The sequence below is a fragment of the Solea senegalensis genome, linkage group LG5, assembly GCF_019176455.1.
Source record: "Solea senegalensis isolate Sse05_10M linkage group LG5, IFAPA_SoseM_1, whole genome shotgun sequence".
NCBI lineage: Eukaryota > Metazoa > Chordata > Actinopteri > Pleuronectiformes > Soleidae > Solea > Solea senegalensis.
This window is the reverse complement of record NC_058025.1, coordinates 9,792,416-9,814,602: the sequence shown is the minus strand read 5'-3', so window position 1 is coordinate 9,814,602 and position 22,187 is coordinate 9,792,416. Positions and strand designations below refer to the sequence as shown.

Here is a 22,187-nt window from a genome sequence, read left to right as displayed (position 1 = left end):
TAGGACTTTAAATAAAGCTTGTGAATAATAATGTTATTAGCAATATGTAAATATGTTTGTCAATAACAATCTGAGGAGCTACACAACACAGAGGGACAAGCAATTATTATTAGTATTGTTATTATTGTTTATTTCCAGGCATTTGTGAGTCCATCCATCCATCATCTACTGCTCTATCCTCCACCGGAGGGTCGCGGGGGGTGCTGTGCCAATCTCAGCTGAGGCCGTGGTGTGTAATTTAGTGTGAAATAAAGTGACACAGACATGAAGAGATTGCTGTTCACATGAAAAGCAACTCATCACCAGTTAATCTATGTGCCATGAAAGCAATGTTAAATTGCATTTAAAAAAAATAGCTGCCACTAATTATTCTTTCAATGAATTATGGCAACCATTGTTTAATAATCAAAAACACAACTTTCCAGAGTCCAAGGAGGCCCAATAATCTTCCATGTGTTCTTCCTCCTACAGTTCTGAACCCCCCCCACAACATCCAGCCTTCAGTAGTAAATCGCTGCAAAAACAACTGTCAAATTTGTTGCTGATTATTTATTTTTTTCTTTCAATCATTGAACAATTTAGACTAACCCTGTCAATGTAGGTGTAAAAAAAGAAAAGAAAAAACAACCTTTGTGTGCCTTTATCGCTGCTACATACAGTACACGCCGCACTAAAAACAGCAGGTGCTCAGAGAGTCGTTTTAGTTCAGGCCGTAAGATAACATCATTAGCTGATGAAGTCATGTTAAATCATGATCTGGGACTTTATTTATCGTCGCCGACATGATTTGGACTGAAATGATTGCTCTTAGCGGTGAAATATTAACGTCCTGCAGTATATATATCAAGCGCGCAGCACAGAGAGGAACTGTGTGAAAACGTATAGCACAGACGCAGCACTTATCCCGCCCGCAATCAGACTTTTCTTTGCACTGAATCAAATTGCAGTTAAAAGCATATACTGTACTGTGTAGTGTGTAATGTTCTTTGCACTAATCTGTCTACGAAATGGCATATTGACTGGGAAATTAGGTGGCGTCTGCTTAACAGAGTATTGCCGTTGTGAGAAAATGCTGCTCGGTAGACAGTTCTTTCTTTATTTTCTTTTCTTTTTTTCAATTTTAATTAAGAAACGCAGTGACACAGAAACACAGTAAAACACAGCTAATGCCTAGAGACACAGCACATGCAATAGAAGAAGTAAAATCAGTGTGATTCAAGTTGATTCAGTGCACAAATACTGGGGCAGTAATGGCCAAATACATTAACCCTTAGAGCACGGAGCATTTCAGCTGCTTTTTTTCCTTTACTATGTTAAAACGTACAGTGTATATACAGAGGCTATAAAAATGTGTAATATAAAGTGTCTTATATCCTTTTTTTTCCCACACCAACTCTATGAACACACATGAGCAAAACGTACTCTGTTTTGCTGGAGTACACTGTTTAAAATCAGATTTGAATTTGTAAAATTGGTGAAATTTGGAAACGAGTTCAAAGTTTGCTTGTCTAATTTTTATGAACAAAAACAACTAAAACATATCACTACTAAAAATGCGATAGAAAGTGAATCATAACTTTAACTCAACACATAACAAGACCCAACATTTTTTTAAAGCCTGAATATGTGACCTATAAATACACCCCCAGGATGTCCATATAAGGAGTTGTGTATTATTCCCACGTCAATGTACCATGGGGGCAAAAGCATGAGCAGTAAGGGTTAATCGTCATGATGAAAAAAAATCTGTTTCAAATAGTCGATATCGATAATTATCATGATAACGTGTCCGATATATAAAAATATTGAGTTTTGCCAGTTGAAGAAACCAGTTTTAGTTTTGAAATCATTTATAAAAAGCACTTGTGAAACACAATAAACATGTAACAAATTTGAGGCAAAACATCAGTGTTGTGTCTCAAAGTGTCTTTGCACAGTGGAAAAACTCTTATACTGATAATGGGGAACATGATATCGCAGTATACCCTGTTATGGTGATTGTTCTACCTATATACAGTATATGTATATGTATATATGTATATGTATATATATATATATATATATATATATATATATATATATATATATATACATATATATATATATATACACATGTATATGTATATGTTTATATATATGTACATATATATGACAAAACACTTTGTGTGTGGGGAGGGGTGAAAACCCATTAAACACTCACAGGTTCCTGAGATTCTTGTAGTAGTGCAGGTCTTTGTCGTTGATGGAGGAGAAGCTGCTCTGGTTAGCGATGTAGCTGTCAGGAGATACAAGAGTGTGTCACAGGAGTCATTTGTTAACAGAAGAGAAGCATAAACAGAGACACTGCAAAAAAAAAAAAAGACAAAAGGGGACACAATGAGCTCACATAATTGCACTTCATCGCAAAAAGATGAGCTCCTGAAGAAGTGTGTGCAAGATATGTGGGACGAGGGAGGAGCAGAGGGTTGTGTTTTAATGGGGGAGAATCAGGCACAGGCTTCACCTCGTTTCCCCTCAGCTGCACATGAGCAAGGCACTTAACCTGACAGCTTTTAAGGGCCAACACCAGATAACCGTGGGGGCCACTCCCCTCCTGAATGACTGAGTGTTAACATGTTTCCGAAATACAATGCGTGTGCCCTTCAAACGTCGCAGCTTTGAAATCATACGAACATTTCGTGGCGTAAAAAGGCGCTCTCCTGTGAGATGGAACATGCTGTGACAGCCAGAGCAGAGCTCTTTGTCCTGCTGCAACACTGTGTCTCCACCAGCACCGGATCGTTAAATAATGTTTTTCGTGTGGTGACACACAGTCTCTGACTCGCAAATTGAAACAAAAACTATTCTAATTAAATTCATTGATTCCCGAGATCGTTGCGAGGCTGCAATAGAAGGGGACGAAAGCTAATTGTTTCAAATGCAACATGATATGCATGTGTTTTTACCTAAACAACATCATTTTGAGTATGGTAAGTCAAAAGATTATCATATAGCTATAGATGGTGTCCTGCACTGGCCTCAGCATCTACGTTACTGTACTGCACCATAGACCATTGTTTCCCGAACGTTTTATATATCGGGACCCACTTTTCAAAGATGAAAATCCATCATAACAAAATATAAATATCAGCAAGCAAACGTGTGCATATGATAATGACTATTGTTACTATTCTATTATTTCTGATGGGGAAACTCGAAATTTGAATATTCGGCATTTGGCAAATTTCAAATCAAGTCCTCGAAAGAATGACTCCCATAGACCATGTAATCACAGCATCTCCAATTTATGTCTGCCCTTTGTTGAACATCAGCTCAACTCTCTCCCCTTCCTTCATTTCCTGTCAGATTTCCACCGTCCCCATCAAATAAAAGCCAAAAAGCCCCTGAAAGACATATTTCTTTAAAATAATATTGCATGACACCGCCTTTCAATAATTAAAGAAACTGACCCAGAATGTCACCGTTTCCCCGGAGCTTTGCAAAATGAAATAAAAACATTCTCAGCAACACCTTACTGATGAATGCCTTAAAAAAATAAATATGATACTTTAAGTACTGAATATGAATGTTCTCATTATACATGTGTAACACCAGTAAGACTGCTGAATAATAATAATAATAATAATAATAATGCCTCTACAAAAAACTAAATTAGATGTAAGTAACCCTTCCCTGGTGCCTCGTGGTGGTGAAGTGGCTAACATTCAGCAAAAAGGTCATCGGTTTGGATCCCGGTTTGACCAAAAGCCTTTCTGTGTTTGCATATTCTCCCTGTGTGTGCGTGGGTCAATATAGGTATCGGTCCGATACTGGTCCCCCCACAGTTCAAAAACATGCTAAAGGCTGTAAATTGACTGTAAGAGTGAATGAATCTTCCATGTCTGTGTGTTTTCCCTGTGATGGACGGGTGATCTGTCCAGGGTGAACCCCGCCTTTTGCTCCCCCTGTGACCCTCGTGTGGAGGATAAAGCGGTAGAAGATGGATGGATAATCCTTCCATGCATGTGTGTGTGTGTCTTAGAGACCTGTGAAGAGGTCAGCACTAACCACAACAGGCTTTAACGTGAACCGGTGCGGTGACACAGAAAGCAAGTCCTGTAAGAATGTTTCTCACAGTGTCCGTGTCACATGGTGGACAAAAAGAGTCGTCAGCTAAAGAGAAATATTTCCATTCCAAGTGCCTTAAAATTAGGTTGTCTTAGCAATTAACACAGACATGGGGGGGAAGGATAAACTATCTCCCCTGGTTTTTGGCAAGGTTGTTTGGAATTAGATGTCACGCTGTCATCAGCAGTGTGTCTGTTTGCATTAGACAAGCAGCCAGTGAATGCTTTTCACCAGATTGCTGGCTCATTTAAACGGCATCCAAGGCTTCTCCAAGGCTGTCGATACACGGGCAGCTTATCCACGACAAATGTCATCGTCAACAAGGACGTTTATCTTTGCCAAGGATCATAACTGTTGCAGCGAAATTAGACGAGCCCACAATCTCACATTTGATTGCACTCGCGTGGAGAGAACGCTTCCCCCCCTCACCCACCCACCCCCGTTTCTCTTTTATTTCTAGGCCAAATGACGTTTGGTGAAATGTCAATGAAGAAGCTGGGCGGTGGTGAAGGTGCTCGTGTACATTCATTCCCAAATACACATTTCATTTCTTTCTTTTTTTGTCTCATCTTGAACAGTCACCCAGCAAAGGACTCTCCAGTCAGACAGACACACCAAAATGTTGACACTGACTGGAAAATCATTAAATCCTCTCCTCTGGTTTATTCAAATACACACATACAAAGCGTCTTGGGAAGAGACAGATTTAATATTTGGACAGTGAGACATCCTCTCTCTCTCTCTCACACACACACACACATACAAAGTGTGTGTTTGGCAGAATAAACTGGTCTCTCCTCTAAATGGGCTGTTTCCAGCCTGGTGTTGAAAGACTGTCAGGTTACACATGATGCATGTCGGTCTGACACCAGGGAACAAATAAATGCAATTTAAAGCGGCAAATTTTGGCTTTTAATTCATCCACTGAATGGACATCATTGTCCATTCAGTATAAAGGGATAAATAAAAGCGGTTGTTTGCGCGCCGTGTCTGCCAGACACAGACACAAACAGCAGAGGGGGGGGTGACAGGATGACATTCCTTTATTTGTAAAGTGGTGAGGATGCAGCAGCCACTTTTCATATAAATGTGGACACCTTGAGGACGGAGCCGACACCTCCCTAAATGTGACGCTCAGAGAAGACACTCACATGTCGGTGATGTTCTCCATCTCTGTCTCGCTCTGAAGCGCCGGGAAGGCGTTGATGCCCTGCTCCGGGTCCACGCACGAGATCCTGGTGCTGCTGCACGAGCATGTCGAAGGACATGCCTCCGTGGACATCCACGGGTCTCCCGAGCCCACTGTCACCCCGACTGCCGCAAGCCAGCACCACCACAGGCACCACCACGACCCAGAGCCTCTCCGCGGTGCAAAGAGGAGCCCAATCCCGGGTCTCGAGGCGCTCATCTCGGGTGCCAACTTCAGCTATGAGGCTCGCTGAACAGCCCCGCGGCCCGGCCCAGGTTGGCTGGAGTCAGCCCCGGTTCGGCCAAACAAGGAGACGAGAAATGAAGGGAGGGAAAAAATCCGATGCTCCGGTGGATAAAAGCAGCGGGGAAACTAGAAAACCATCGTTGGCACGAAAGACAAGCGAGAGAAAGGTGTGAAGGAGGAAAAATGATTAAAAAAAATCATGGAGCGCGTCCTCAGGTTCCTCCACGATTGACAATCCACCCGTCAGTCAAAATCACACTGCCACACTGACGGACGTGTGTGTGTGTGTGTGCCAGGGAGGATCTCTCTCTCTCTCTCTCTCTCTCTCTCTCTCTCTCTCTCGCTCTCTCAGCTGTCACGCTCTGGTCGGTACATCCTCGAAACAAGGTGACTGGATCCAAGGTTGCACGCGATGATGATGACGAGGAGGAGGAGAAGAGAGGAGGGAGAGGAGACTCGGATGAAGATGAGCCTGTTGATGATTATGTTGGTTTAACGTGACTGATCCTCTTCACCTTCAGAGTGGGTTTGGGTGAAGGGTCAGGTGCGGTTTTTTGTGGGGGGCGGGGTTAAAGTTCATTTACAGGTCTTGTCTTGGGTTCGTCCTTGTTTCACTCTGATACTGGGGGTGTGGCCATTAAATGTGTCTGATAACTGAGGTAAAAATGGGATATAAGTGGTGGTTCATTCGCTGGCTCTAATTGTCACGATCATACCATCATGGAATGAAACGTGGCACGACAAGGACTTTCATTATGATGTAGGCAATAGTATACAGTTTAAACATGTCTCCAAGCTCTTAGCCCCTAAACCAGGGGTGTCAAACATACGGCCCGAGGGCCAGAACTGGCCCGCCAGAGTGGCCAATCTGGCCTCGCAGGTTGAATTTGGGAAGAATTCCCATCATGAGTAGAGTCTAATCATCATGTCAAATACTATATTTTTTCAGGTCCAGATGCCTGTGGCAACATGTTTCATGACTTAATATTGTTGGATATTTTTATTTATCGCAACTAGAAACTAGATTCTGCCTCAGTACGTCCAAGTTTTGGTCTCCATGAGGGAAAGTGGTCATGACATGTTCACACACAGCTGCACAAACACATGTGGAGGTGGAGTCAGTAGGGATGGGACATACCACTTCTTTGTGCCCGAGTATCTATCTATATTATTCCAATACATTTCTGAGTCATTTTTAAAGTCTTCTCTCAACTGTGTGTAACAAATCTTGTTCTCCCAAAAAGAAGAAACAAACAGCCCAAACATGACTCAGCTGAAATGCTTTTGCTGATTTTTTTTATTTCCATTTTTTTACAGTCTGTGTGTAGTGAAGCGTGTGATTGTATTGCTCCTCTATTATTCAAAGATGCGACTAGACAACTTTATTACTCTTCTTCTTCTTCTTATCACCAAACAGGACCACTTCTGTTCACACCTGGCCTTAACCTGCCATTACATCTCCTCCTTTTAGATGAAAGTTGAACTTTTTAGCAGAACCTTTATGACGGTGAAATGCATTCAACAGTATGGAAACTTCACTGTTTCACTCTCGTAACTCCATATAGAATTTCTGGATTGTATCGGATTTATCCATCCGATATCCAATCCAGTGATTTTGACCAGTATACCTATATTGACCGATACCAATTCTCATCCCTAATAGTCAGTACCACGTTTACTGTCGTACATTGGAATATAGGTGATAAACACTTTGAGTCACAAAGTGCTTTGTAGGAAAAAGTGCTCAATCAACAAAGTCTGACTGACAAAACAAAACAAAACAAACCATGTTATTCCACCAAACAACATGTTATAACATGTTTGTCCTTATCAATAATGTTCACAGCATCACATGAGCGAGAGGGAGAAAGAAAGAGGGAGCAATCACCAATCACTGAGTCTTTAGCTGCTGTGTACTAGACCAAGCATCACCTTATTAAATCATTAGACCATATTTCATAATCATAAGGGGCTCCCAGCCAAAGGCTGACTTGGATCGATAAGCTGTCATCTTAGAATGGAGGCTGTGCAGCTGTGAGGAGGTGCTGCTGCTGCTGCTGCTGCTGCTGCTGCTGCTGCTGCTGCACAGGCTCAACGCAATTGTTTCTCCTCAGTCTTTCACCGCAAGACCGAGACCGACGGCCCCTACGTCTGCACCAGCGAGGAGCAGCGTCCTCAACACACCACAGCTATGATACCTCCTCTCCTCCTCTCCTCCTCACTCCCATGTGCAGCTCTAATATGACGTTTGCACTGACGCACAGGCAGTGCACTGAATAGAGGAGTGTAATTATGGAGCCCCGTCTGTGTCTGATGCCCGCCTCAGACACGGGGGCTGTGCACATTCTACACAGAACAGTGTGGGCGCACTAATTAAAACATTGTCTCACAAAATAGAATTACTCTCTAGCCATTTTTAGATAAATAAATAAATAAATTGACAGAGGTTGTAGCCTCTTCAATCATCTGCATCAGTTTTTTTTTTTGTTTTTTTTCATCAAACACTGAGCACAAGACACAGCATATTTATCCTCCTCTGCAAATTACTCCGCGTGTTTGATGTGTTGATTGCAAGGATAAGTACTTTCCAAATATTTATATTTGCATACAATTGATGATATTTTTTCTCCTTGACTTAGAAGTCAAAGTCCCCCTTTTTTAAAATGCCTCAGTACGGATATATTAGAATCAGCAAACATAAATGTGTTTGCTCCTCAACAAAAAGTCAGTTTCTTGGCGTCGGTACATGGAAAATGAGTTGTAGAATTTAGCTTCAGGGAGTAAATATATATTATTTCACTGAGTTCCATCATTTCTTTCACTATATGAGACACAGAAAGTGATCACATGAAGTCTGAGGTGTACAATTGCTGTTTGATATCATTTAAAGGTGGATTTCTGTTTTTCAGACAAATGTTCCCCAATTTTCCCGCTCGCCACTTATTCTGATCAGCTCATCTCAACCCCGCAAAATCTGACATCCTCATAAAGTAACACCACTTTTCATGACAATTTGTGGACATTAAAAACACATTTTCAATATTTATTGTACAGTTATCCATTGTCTCGACTAGTTGTTAATTTTTAACCGAGTGATTGATATTTATTTAACTCGTGTTTGTAAGTTAAAGGCGGGTGGTGGGAGGTAAGTCATCTACAGAGCACTGAGAAACCAAAGTTGTTTAACATATAAGTTATATTTGGAGTTAACTTTCTGTGGTGAAACAATGTTGTATTGTCGTGTTGTGCTTAAATTGCGTTGAACTTTGCTGTTTTTTTTTATTCAATCACCTGTGACTTAATTACACTCACCTGTTGTTGTGTCACTGTCATCTGTCGGTCAAACCTCTGCACACCAACACCAACACAAATGATACACTGGTGCTCTCTAGTGGCTGGAAAACAAGAGTCTGCAGTGTCTCGTGCATGAACACCACATCAGAGAAGTGGGGAGAAAAGTACAGTCTCCTTTTTTTTTTTCTATTAAAATGGAAAAGAAACTGAGCACAACAAAAGCCTTTTCATTGCATACATTGTCGATGTTATCAGTAACATCAGTGCAGGGAGATTGTTTTTCCTATGAGGGACATTTCTTTTAGTTGGGCTTAATTAGCGTCCTTTACTAATGCATGCAAATATACAGTATGTAATATACATATGAGTGGTTGTTTCAAATCAAATACACTTTATTGTCCACACAGAGAACATTTGTCTCCACGACAACAACTGCAGGGCAATACAGAGATTGACAGAGACAGCAGACAGCTAACAAAGGCCTTTGAATCCATCCACAGAATATATAATTATTAACAGAATAAGAAAGATCATCTAAGGCATTAAAAACTACCCGAACACACACACACACACACACACACAAAACACTGTTAAAAGTGCAAAATGAGTGAGTGTAAAGTGACAGTGCTTGTTGAGATGCATGATGAATAAATAATAAATGATATCGTTCACAGTGTCCTAATCTATATCAAACGAATTGTGGAGGAGGAGGAGCAATGACAGAGGAGAAGAACAGTTCCGTCTGTGTTTGAACATCCATGAGTGGCGTGAGACGGAGCTGGAGAGAAGAGAGAAGAGGAAGCAAGAAAGTGAGAAAGACAACAAGGGACTTTGAGGTAGGCAAAGTGTTTTTTGCTGAATCATGTGCAGCAGTGAGATCGTTAGAGAAGAGCTGCAGTCAATCGACAATCAACAGGACACGGAGGATGTCCTACAAAATAATCTGTACTTTTTTTACTGAATCAGGTGCAAAAGCCTAAACCAAGATACTAGAATGGCTGAAACCGTCAGGGTTCAACAGTTTTCTTTTTACGGTTCTTAAATTTCACAACTACAAAAAACCTATTATGTGATTATGTTTATATGTAAAACTTTAGGGGTCAAACTCAGTTCCTCAGAAATTAGATTCTGCCTCAACAGGACCAAGTTTTGGTCATGACACAAACACATGTGGACAACACACTCCTTAAGTAAACACTTTGCAAACACAACTGTGTAGAAATAGATTGTATTTCGTGCATTTTACTAAAACTAACTATCCAACAGAATCAGATATATAATCAATGAAGACAGTCCCTCTGAAATGACTGACTGATCCACAGACAAATCTTTTATTATTTCCTTATCCTTGTTTTTTTGTCTCGTAAATGTACCAGACCATCTCTTGTCTTATCTTTTTATGAACATTAACATCATCTCTGCTTGTCGCTATTGTCCGTGCGACTAGTTTGCTGGAGGAGCAAATTGAGGCAGTCGTGTGAATGATACATATATTATTGTCCATCACTTCAGTATCAACAAATCAACACATAGATATATTAAGGAGTCCAAACAGCTAAACAGTCGTTTTCATTCATTTTCGCAATAGGAAGAGGTTAGTTCTGTTTTGTCTTCTGTACAGAGCCGGGGGGTGAACATTAACAATTTTTACTCAGTACCAGAGTATGACCACCGACTACATGTTGTCAGCAGTGCACGACACATTTCATATGTATTCTTCATTTATTTCAGATTTTTGTTGCCATAGCGATAACAGCATGTGTCCTGAACTTCCGGCGGTGGGCAGTCTGGCTTCTGGTCCTCTCCTTGGTAACTGCATTCTCTCTGGTCTGGGATTGGACGATGGAACGCTATGGCAGCCAATTGTGGGAGAAGCACCGTCCTTTCAGAGGCTGGTTCTGGATCAGAGGGTGAGAAATGAGATTCAGTTGGACACCTGTGTGTCAGGTGTACCTGGCACTTCCTTATCGCCTGAAAGAAGGAAACATATTGTTGTTTTTAATTAAGCCGTAGTTCATTAGTTGTTTCTAAAACACTAGTATCTTATTTGTTGTAATTCTCTTCACCTCCCGGTAACCATCAATAAATACAGCTGTCTGTATTAAAAAAAATAAGACGGTCTGGCGTCTTTAGACCTTGCAATACATACATAAACAAAACCAAACGTTTCATTTGGAAAGAACAGATTGATTTGCACCTGTCACTTGGTCACAACGCTCTCCTCTCCTCTCTCAGTATAAGCGTCTCATGCATATTGATCGCAGAGCTGTTTGTCCAGACGCTTGTAGTTATTGTGCCACAAACAAACGAAGTGAGGAGAAACTGCTGTGTCACAGACCATCTAAAGTAACGACTTCCCCGATCCTTTGTCCTTTTATTGCTGTCGTTGTTGAAGGCTGAACGTGTCGGGGAGGTCAGGGATGCACACGCTGTGCCTCTGGCCGGAACATCACTGAAGCTGTCGTCACAGAACTGTGTTCTTTTCAGGATGTAACCATCCCCTGAGAATGGGATCTGTCAGTTGCAGTAATTATATGTGTTTGTGTAGATTTGATTATCAGATTTTCCGACCAAGGATGGAGTCTCTGGAGTCGGTGATGAGTTAAGTTGAAACACTTCATTGGAAACAGCTCGGATCTGAGGAGAACTGAGACATCCTCTGTCAGTCTGCCTGTGAATCCCAGAGTTATGGTATATCTAAGGTTCTGGAGAAAAGAGGGAGAGGAGAGAAAGACGTCAAGTTAACATGTCTGGCACCTGCGTGGACCAGTTAGGTTCAACAAAGATATAATGAGGCACACTGTGTAGACAAATGATGGGTGCCAGGGTTAACACATGAGTTGAAGCTGGTCTGAGTTGAGTTGCAGGGACTCAAATAGATCTACAAAGTTCTGTGGTTTATTTCAAGTTAGTTCTTTATGGGTCAAATAGGTTTTTTGTGGCTTCAGAGGAATCATATTTGGGTGGAGACGGGTCAAAAATGGCTCTTTTCATCCTAAAGGTTGCAGGAGGGTCCTCACTTTGAATGCTGCGCTAACATGTGTGTGTGTGTCTCTATTAGTTTTTTATCACCTCCTCAGGATCTGTATATACACTGGTGTTTTCAGAACCAGCAGAAAAAAATAGAAGGTGTAGTTGTGTAAGTTATATACTCTATGTACTGTATGTATCTTTTTCCTTTGCAGTGCAGTGCATTATATGGCCACCGGGTGTCAGTGGTGTCTTCTTTTAATCCAAAAATATACAGTATAAGAGTCTGTCTCATCAGAGCCACCAGTGACCAGGCAATTACTCCAGGGATACGAAGCGGGCAGAAAAGTGGACAGGTTCAAGATTACCGACTTCTTCCCGAAGTCTGAATCCTTAAAGTGCAAGCACTTAAAACACCTGCCTGTGTGAGATGATCACTGAGTCACAGAGAGACGCCCAATGACAGTGTCTTCATTAAATCCGCCACAGGCAAAAGGTCAGATGGCTCTCTTCTCAGTGGGCAGGAGGTTTGCTCATATGTGTGACTTTCACGCACCCACAGAGAGGGAACATCGGACTCTGACGCCGTCACATAGCAGGCTTTTTTTTAGGTTTTCTCCTACCATACCACAACATTTTGAACTATAGATAGACAGAGAGTGAAATAGTTCATTCTTTTCTTTTCTCAGGATTGTAAAGAATATCATAAAGCTGTTTGATTTGGAGGAAAAAACAATCTTTGACTGTCTTTTTAATACAAACATTTTTATATGCGAATATTGCGTTGCGAATATTGGCGATGCTTGCGTTCTCATCAGTTAATGTATATATGATTTGACAACAAAAAACATACTAACACTAGTATTGCAGTACTGTATTATGTCCGTAATAATATTATTCTAAATGTAATTATGGTGATGATAAATTAGTTTCAATTTTACATCACTGTTACTATTAGTATTATTTTTATTTGAGCCTGCTTGGCAAAGAGAGCTATTTCATTATCCCCTAGGTTTATTCTTCATATTAATATTCTCCTTCTTCCACAAAAAGTTGGCTGCAAAACTCATCCCATAGTTCTGTGAGTAAAAAGCTGGGACGGATCAGTGATGTCTGATGATCGATTCCAGACACTGACACTGTTCACTTTATTAGGAACAGTCCACTGATATACACGAGTCACTGTCACCTTTTACAGGATCTTTGTGTGATTTAGAGGAATACTTCACCGATTTGCATTTAGCTTTGTATTACTAGAATAGGGGTTGTATATTTGAAAAATTGTGCTTCCCAAACTCAGTTTTCCCTGAGTCGAGAAATATCTTCATTCTTTTTATTTTTTCGTGCACACCAGTGACACTTGGTCCGAGGCTTGAAACTGCAAAATTAAAAAACTTGATTCACTTTGATGAACCAACGCAACCCAATTAACTACATAATGACTGTTATGTTTAACTTGTATAACCTCATGTCCTGTAGTATTAACAATTTTTTTTTATTATGAATGAATGAATGAAAAGTGCTGCCTCAAATAAAACCTTTCAAAATTGCCATTTCATACGAACCAAAAAAACTTATGGGCACTGAGCACATTTTCACTATAATTTTAGTAAACACACAATTCCTTTTCAGTTAGTTATTGGGTTGTTTTTAATTTTATTTCAGTTGGCAAAAACGTCTTTATTCCGTGAACTATAATAACTTCGGTCCTGCACAATATAGAGTCCAGTAAAAACCACTCACAGGCAGACTTTGGTTTGTTTAACGTGTCACTGGTGGTTTATTGGGTGTTGTGATCAGATTTAGTAGTAGGCAACATTTTTTTTTGTGTGTGGTCAGTGACTTGATTACAGAGCGGCACTTCCTGTGTTGTGGTTGGTGTAATCCACGTGTGTGAGGTGGTTTTTAATGAATTGTGGCAAAAAATAGTAGTTGTGCCTTGACCTGTGTGGAGTGACATTTCAATAACATAATAACTAAATTTTTGTGCTGTGGTGATGGGTACAAAACATGGCTCCAACGAGGTGTGACCTTTTTGTTGTATGGTTGTTGCTCTCCACTATTATGTGACTGAAAATTAGTTTTCCTGTTGTACTCATGTTAAATTCTTTCGATGTCAAGGGTTCTGAGAGATAACACTACAAGAAAAGCAATATTCGTCTTATTAAGAAAGCTGCTGCCGACATGATTTTCCTACAAGAAACTCACTCGTGTAAATTTTGGAAAGGTCAGCGCGGGATCAAGCCAATTTGTCCTCATACCTCTCACGCCGCAGGTATTTAATACACTTTTATTTCAAACATTTCCTGGAAGACGCTTTAGAAATGTTCCGCTCTGATGACGGCAGGTGGCTTATATAAAATTAGATCATTCTTGTTTCATAATCTGCATTTATGGCTTTGATGGAAGCAAAGATGACGTTCACTCAGGTATACACAACGATAAAGGACTTATTTAGGACAGACTTACCGTATGGTCAGCCTCTTGCCTACAATATATATCCAAGGTTTCATATAAACAACAATATTAGGACTAATCGTGAAGAATAAATAAATAAATAAAATAAATATAAATAAAATAAATATAAATAAGGAACCAGATTACTGTAGAAGAATTGTAAGACAACATTAATGACTTTATTTCTGAACAATTTAAATATAATTGTGATAAAAACTTAATCTGAAGCCCTGAAAAATATGAAAATCTGCATAGTCCCCTGGAATTGGCGGGTTATCTACTGATTTTGTGTGTGCGTGTGCTTTGGGGATATTACTAAGGATTTTCTGATTAATGTAAGAATATAAAATAATCTGGTACTGATCAACCAAACAAAGATTCTTTTACCACAGAAAACTGTTGTGCGTTCACAACTTTCAAAAATCTCCAGTTGTCGCCCTGCAATCGATTATTCGTATTGCAGGACGATATTCTTATTATTTTTATACTGCTGCCCTTTTTTTCAGCAGTAGAAAAACAAAACATGGTCATGTCAATATAATTCACATAAAAACAGTACAATTGTATCACTATCCAAGTACATATAGACTCACAAATGCACCCATGCAGGAAAAACCTGGGAAAAAGGCAAAGAACAGTGAACAGATGTTAAAACCAGAGAAGTGGGAGAGTATTAGGACGCCGAGACGGGTGGATATTGGATTGTCATGTAGCACCACTCAAACGGAAGAAGGGGGGAATAGGGAGAGGATGGAGGATGGATGGAGATGAAGATGTCATCCACCAGCTCTCAAGAGAGTGCACAAAGGAAGAGGAGACCATCCGGAGCATCAGGAGGAAGGGAGAGGGAGACACACAGAGAGGTGGATGAGATGAGATTAGATGGTAAGAGCAGAGAAGGAAAAACAGATAACTAGATGAGAGATAGATAGATAGATAGATAGATAGATAGATAGATAGATAGATAGATAGATAGATAGATAGATAGATAACTAGATGAGAGATGGATAGATAGATAGATAACTAGATGAGAGAGATAGATAGATAGATGTTCTAATGTGCTCTGACTTCTATAACTGTAATTATAGTGATACACCATTAACAGTGTGGATAATTATCTTATTGACAATCCTATCGGGCTACACAAACATTGATGTGGCCGCTGCTGCATGTGCATATACTCACTGTTCTGCTGCTTAACAAACCTTGATTGGTGCTTTAATTGCTCATTGACAGATAATGACGTGGCCGTGTCCTGGCACAGGCCGAGTCATTTTGAAAAGGGTCCCTGAAAATATGTGTGCAGGAGAGCAGACACTAGGGTGTAGTGGCACATTTCTCATACGAACACCTCCCTCTAAAGTATGTCTGGTGAACGTGAATCGCACAAAATACAGTATGTTTGGAATGGTTTAAATCAAATGTAAGTTAAAAAAAAAGGCTCGATAAGGTAATAATACTGTGAAACACTTAAGCCAGCCGTGTCAAACGTACGGCCTGTGAGCCAGAACTGGCCCACCAGTGGGTCCAATCCGGCTCCCAGGATGATTTTGTGTGTGGCTTTTGTAAATCCACTGGCATAAAATTGTGTTTGCAACTTCATTTTATAATCTAATTCCTCTTTTCTGAAGTTCAATTATAGGATCCAAGTTTGTTTTATAAATATTTCCCCAAATTCGAGATTTTTAAAGAAATTTAGAGAAATATTTCCCCAAATGTTAGTGCAGTGTGACACATAAGGTGTTACAAGTGACCAGCACAATATCCTGAGGCAACAAATCCTTTGTTTTATTAAGACGAGCAATAGATGATAATAATAATTAGATAATAGATAATAATAGATCATTTACGTCTTAAGTTAGGAGCTGCAATCAATTTAAGACAACTATAAAACTGCATTTTTGTTCGTAAAGCACTGGGTGGGAAATCATTTGAAAATGTAATCCCAAATTATGAAAGATTCATGTTTTTATTCTTATTGGACAACATAAGTAACAGTGACAGATCAAGCTGTAGATTGTTTATTATGTGCTGTCTCACAGTCTTATAAAAAGAAGATTAAATAAAAAATGGGGGTCTTAAGATAGGAGCTGCAGTCAATTTAAGTATAAAACTACATTTTGACAATAATCTGTCAAATTCAACCCCAAATTATGAAAGAAAAACAAACTTTCAGTCCCAAGATAGGTTCATGTTTTTTCATTCATATTGGTTAAAATAAGTGAGAAAGTGAAATATGGAGCTGCATTTAAATCTGTTAGGATTGTTTCTTCTGTGTTCTTCTGTGTTTTTAGTTTTTTTCTGAGAAATAACGCGGCCTTTATCCTCGTGTTTGTGACGGTTTCCTGGAAAAACCTCGGCCCAGCCACTCTTTTTTTATGAATACATTTGTGTTTCGCTGCATGTGCCCTCCATCCCATGAGTTTCCTCCCCTGCTGTGAGAGCGCACACACAGGTGTGCACAAAAACACTCACACACACACGCACACAAGCGGTTTCCCTGGAGGCGAGGCAGGGGGTCTGACCAGGACAAGATGGACTCACGCTGGGATGAGAGCGGCAGAGTGTGATTCACATCCATCTCTCTCTCTTTTCAGCCTCTCACTCTTCCATCATTGACACCGCACTCCCACCTCTCTTTGCAGTGTTTGCACCTGTGTGTCCTGAGTGTCTCAAACATATTCCGCACACAAACTCGTCGCACACCACAGTTGCCGAACCTACAGAAGCAGTTGCATACTTGTCATTTGAAGATTTTTGCTTTTCTCTCAAAGTATTGTGTATTTTCCCCTCGTTTTCTCTACTTTTTTTTTTCTTCTTCATGTAGCTCGCTGGGTACCAAACCCCTCATTACTCTAATTTGGAAAACACACCACTCCCTTAATGGCCTCTGGTGCCTGAAGAATATCAAGTGCTTCTTAATTCTTTATTCCTATTCCAGCTTTACATCCGTGCCATCCTTCCACTGGCTCCTCTGTCCTTGTTTCCATCAATTCACATCCCATTTAGAGCCCCTCCATACACAGCCACAAAAGATGGCTCGGACCATTTTTAAGGCTTTTTTTTTTTTTTGATGATGATTGTAAGGGGAAAGACGTGAATTTATTTTAAAAGCATGAAAGCACCATGTCAAGTCCCCCGTATTTCAGGACATTCGTTGTTCCTAACATCCACGTGTTTACCAGTTGTGCCGCTGCTGTTGATGCTCAGCTGAATGTGTACTTCTTTAACCCTATCATTTGCTGAATTATTGCAAAATCTCCATGGTGACCGAGGCAGCAAAGAGCACAGGATGGCCCTTGAAGATGCATTAGGACCTTCTTGTGAAATGATGGTGGGGGGTGGTGTTGCATCTGTAGGATTCATGAGATCAGTCTGAAATTGACTTGGGGTCACTGCACATCTAAATGTGAGCGGCACTGAGAAGAAGAGGAGAGGGTTTGGTGGCCCTGAAAACAACTTAAAAACAACCTAAACTAAAGCACTCATTCATTGGGCTGAGTCAGGACCCACAGATGGGTTTTCAGGATTTCTTTATTAATAACACATGCACATAATGATTTTTATTATAAAACATACAGTGCTTGGCAAATTTATTAGACCACCACTCAACACCACAGCTCCCCTAAATTATCAGCACTGGTAATTATCAAAATCATTTCTGTATGTTTCTGTAACGGTTATTACACCAATGTAGAAGCTCTGAAACTGAAATTATATTTTTAAGGCTAAATTATAATTATTATTGTTATCCATGAATTTTCAAATGTTTTGTTCAAATGTGTTTGAATGACATGCTTGATTAATTTCTGCATGATTTCTCAGAGAAGAAGCCCAAATTGGGTATAAAAAGATGAATTCAGTTTGTTATTTGCCAAATAAAAAAACAATAACATGTTTTGTCAAGCATGGTATATGTCTTGGAAAATGGCTGGTTTATGGGTTTTACAGAAATGGCAGTAAAACAGTCATAAATCATATAATATCCGTTGTATTACAGCACAAATATTATTGTGAATTGGGTCGTTGAGTAGTCTGCCTTGACACATAGAGGGAAACACTGTAATAAAATAAACATCTTTGTCAGTTTGACAACACACATGCTGTAAATACTCACAAAACCAAAAAGACAAATGTTAGACACTTTTGTTATACTCAGCACAGGACCTACAGTAAGACACCTCACACATCTGTTATAACAACAATAATAATAATAATAATAATAATAATAGTAATAATAGATTTTTTTTAGCACTTTTCAGGTCACTCAAAGACACTGTAACAAAAAACGAAAGACATGTGATCAGTCAATTATCATTGTCAAAAGTCAGCCATTTTAATCCAGGATTTAAAAATGTGTGTATTATTTATAATATTATGTTAGATGTCTGACTGTTTTTAATCAAACTTGTACCGAACAAAAAATACAGAAGGCAAAAGCAAATAAATGACTGAATTGTGTGAACTGTTGAAGGTCATAGGTGTAAAAATATGTGACTTACACTATTCGCATAGTTAATGACATGAAACTATTTTTGATATTTTTTCCAGATGACAGGTGATTCAAATATGACTTTAAAGGTGTGAAAGAAAAGGAAGACATGAAACAGCTCAGCTCAAAGTCTGTCTGTCTTTTTATTACATCAATCATTTTTGAATGTTCTTAGTGAAATAACATAAAGTAAGTAAGTTTTTGACTAAGATAGTAAACTCAGATGTGCATCTCAAATATGACTGTTGTGTATACATTAAATCTAAATATGTGTTTTTGAAACAGGCCCAAAAGAAGTCTGTCTAGTTTAGTTCAAGAAAGCAAATAGTATTAGTTATTAGTTATTTCTAGTATAGTCATACACTCCACACTCACATGTGTTTCGTTAACGAAACACAGCAAAATGAAGGCTTCTCCTCACCGATCACTCAGCCTCTCCTCAGCTTTGTCTGCACTTCTGTACACCCATCCCATAATTACCCATCCCCCCGCCCCCCCCGCCCCCATCATCCACATTCAGGCTAATTGAATTGGATTTCAGAGGCATCTTAGTTTTCCTCAGTAACAGATGATTGAATTGAATGGCGTGAAATTGTAGGGATTTCATATGAAATGCAGACTTTTCCATTTATGAGGAACGTTTAACGCGTTTATAGTCAGAAAAGACTAAGTGTATAGTGGTCATAGGCTTTCAATAGTGTCTTGTAATAGTATATTTTATAGTCAATTACTGAAGCGATGTCAAGTTAATGCCCTACATTAACAGCGTTGGTGATTTTTGAAAATCTTTTGAAAAATGCCATTTTTAATGCTAAAATCTAATGATTATTGTTGTGCATGAATTTTCAAATTGACATGTTTTACAAACAAACGGAAGTAGTAGTAGTATAGTAGTATATTTTATTGTAAATGACTGAAGCAGACGATGATTCATGTGTTTAATTTTAGTGCAGGCTGGTGCAAACTGGACCTGTGCCCTGGAAATAAAAAACAAAAACAGTGGGAGCAGAAATGGCCTCACCACTTCTCCTGATTGTGAACCTGAATAAATGACTCACTAAATGCAAGATTTAAATGTGTTAACATTATGGGGCGCTTGATAAATTACAATTAGGCCGCGCCGGCCTCGATGCGAAAACAAACATAGTTAGAGGGCAAGACATTTGCGAGAGTGTGATAATGAATTCTAATGGATGGGCAGGAGTTAGCCGCCAGCTGGACCACTTCTGATCAGGTCCATTACTAAGATTCGATAATATCCCCCATAGACGAGATTTGAAGACATGTTTGTCGTGGGTGTGTGAGTTTGCATAAATGAATCATTAATTTTGATTGTTGGTATAATTTTTCACAGGCAACATAAATCTGCTTCTCTAAGTGCAGTAGGACAGAGTGAGGACATTTTAGTCTGTGTGTGTGTGTGTGTGTAAAATACGTCCTCAAAATAGAAGCTGGCTGATTTTTCTTTTCTTTTTTTCCTGTTTAAAGGGAAAGTTCAGGTTTTTAAATATGGTTATATGAGGCACTGACACGTAATCCCTAAATCTGTATGTTTTTGGACTGTGGGAGGAACCCGGAGAAAACCCGGAGAAAACCCCCGCACACACAAAACAGAGAGAACACGCAAAATCCATGCAGAAAGGCCCTTGCCTGAGAGAGAGTCGTGCATTTTATATTACACTGTACACTGCTGCCTCCATTCGTTATAGTATTTCAAGTGTTTTATGTTCTGACTTTTTTTGAAGTTATTTGTTTTCATTTACCCAAGTGACACCGACTTTCCAACAGCAGCAGAATGGCAACGCTCGTGTCCAACAAACAAACACTGATTTACACACAATCTAGGGCCACATGGGCGGTGTAGTGGTTAGCACTCTTGTCTTTGCAGCAAGATAATCCAGGTTGGAGTGAGGGCCTTTCTGCATGCCGTTTGCATGTTCTCCCCGTGTGTGCGTGGGTTTTCTCCGGGTTCTCCGGCTTCCTCCCACAGTCCAAAAACATGCAATATGGGGATTAGGTAAATTGGTCACTCTAAATTGACAGTAGGTGTGAATGTGAGAGTGAACGGTTGGTTGTCTCTGTGTGTGTGTCCCTGCGATGGACTGACTCACAAGACGGCCGTAAACAGGTTGTAGTATAAATGAAAACACAAAGAGGCGCCCACAAAAGGTTTCACAGGTGAATTCTGCTGCTCATAAAAACCCCAGGCATTAACCCTCTAACACCTAAGCCTCAAAATGTCTGTCTTCAATGCTTATTTTAACCATAAAAGGGCCAGAAAATGTCCTGTAACTAAGTGCTTTTGCCCATTTTTCCATAATAATGTTCAATATCTGGCAGTTATTTTCAATTTACTGCATGTTAATTATAGTGTATTAACAATGTCAAATTAAGGAAAACAAAAAGTTTTATTGAGGAAAAAACGTGGTTGAAAAACCTTCTCACTCTCTCAGAGACCTTAATAAGCACCAGCTCACCTGTCCTCATCATTCACTGCCAAAGTGTCTGGTATGTGATTTATTTGTTTAAATTTAAAGTACAGTACTTACAGAAAAAACCTACTCAATTACAGTAATGTGAGTAAATGTAATTCATTGCTTTCCACCGCTGGTACCTCACTCACACAACCACAAAATAAATCTGAACTTAAATCCATAAATCTTTTAATCTCATCTGGTGCAATCTCATTTCCCATTAATTACTTCTTTGCCCAGTGGTTTGATGATGTGACCTTTCATTCTATATCCTGTCCCAGGAGTGAACGACACACACACACATGACAACAGGAGCACATAATACTCTCACAACTTCTCTCACCGCAAGTTCAGTGCAAACTCCGAGTGCAGACAGACTGACTGACTCTCTGAGTGCAGAAAGCCATGTCGACCTGCACAGAACTTACGTTAGCTCCACATATTCTGTTAATGTCAAGTCGGGGGGACAAGAACAAAGCTTCATGATGTTCAAGGGGCATAAGGAGCAGGTGAAGCACTCGGCGCTGCTCGTAAAATTACCTTCCTAATGGCCAGATTGTCACACGGCTTCATCTCGGTGGAGAAAGAAAGGACAAGTGGGGGGAGTGAACATTCTCTTTCTTGTCATTCATTTGTCTATTTATATGGTATATTTCTTTTAAGTCCCGCTTTTCAAGCACATCCTGCTGGTATTGAAATGGTAGCGATGATTTGGTCGCCACATAAGTTGGTAATGACTTGGAGTACGGCGTAAGTAGAGGCCAGTTTGTATTGTGGGCCTGTCAGTTGCGTTTCTACACTCTTTCAGCTCTGCATAAGTGAGCTTTTAAATCCAGGGAATCATTATTCACCGACCTGAGCCATCAGCTGGAGGTCGGACGGTCACACCACCGATAAATTGTCTCTCTTTGACTGCAAAATGACATCTTTTTAGATTCACACATTCTATATAATGGCT

General features: G+C 39.8%; 1 protein-coding gene across 1 annotated transcript in view; it reads right to left on the bottom strand.

Moving 5' to 3' along the window:
- ntrk2a (neurotrophic tyrosine kinase, receptor, type 2a) overlaps positions 1–5,856 on the bottom strand; it is a gene marked incomplete at its 3' end in the record, with an annotated part of 59,721 nt that extends 53,865 nt beyond the window's left edge. The window contains exons 1-2 of the mRNA XM_044027211.1: positions 5,259–5,856; positions 2,201–2,275 (exon numbers count right to left, since the gene is read on the bottom strand). Of these exons, the coding sequence (XP_043883146.1) occupies positions 2,201–2,275; positions 5,259–5,515 (332 nt within the window). The remainder of the gene's footprint in view (positions 1–2,200; positions 2,276–5,258) is intronic.
- Between the last annotated feature and the right edge of the window lie 16,331 nt (positions 5,857–22,187).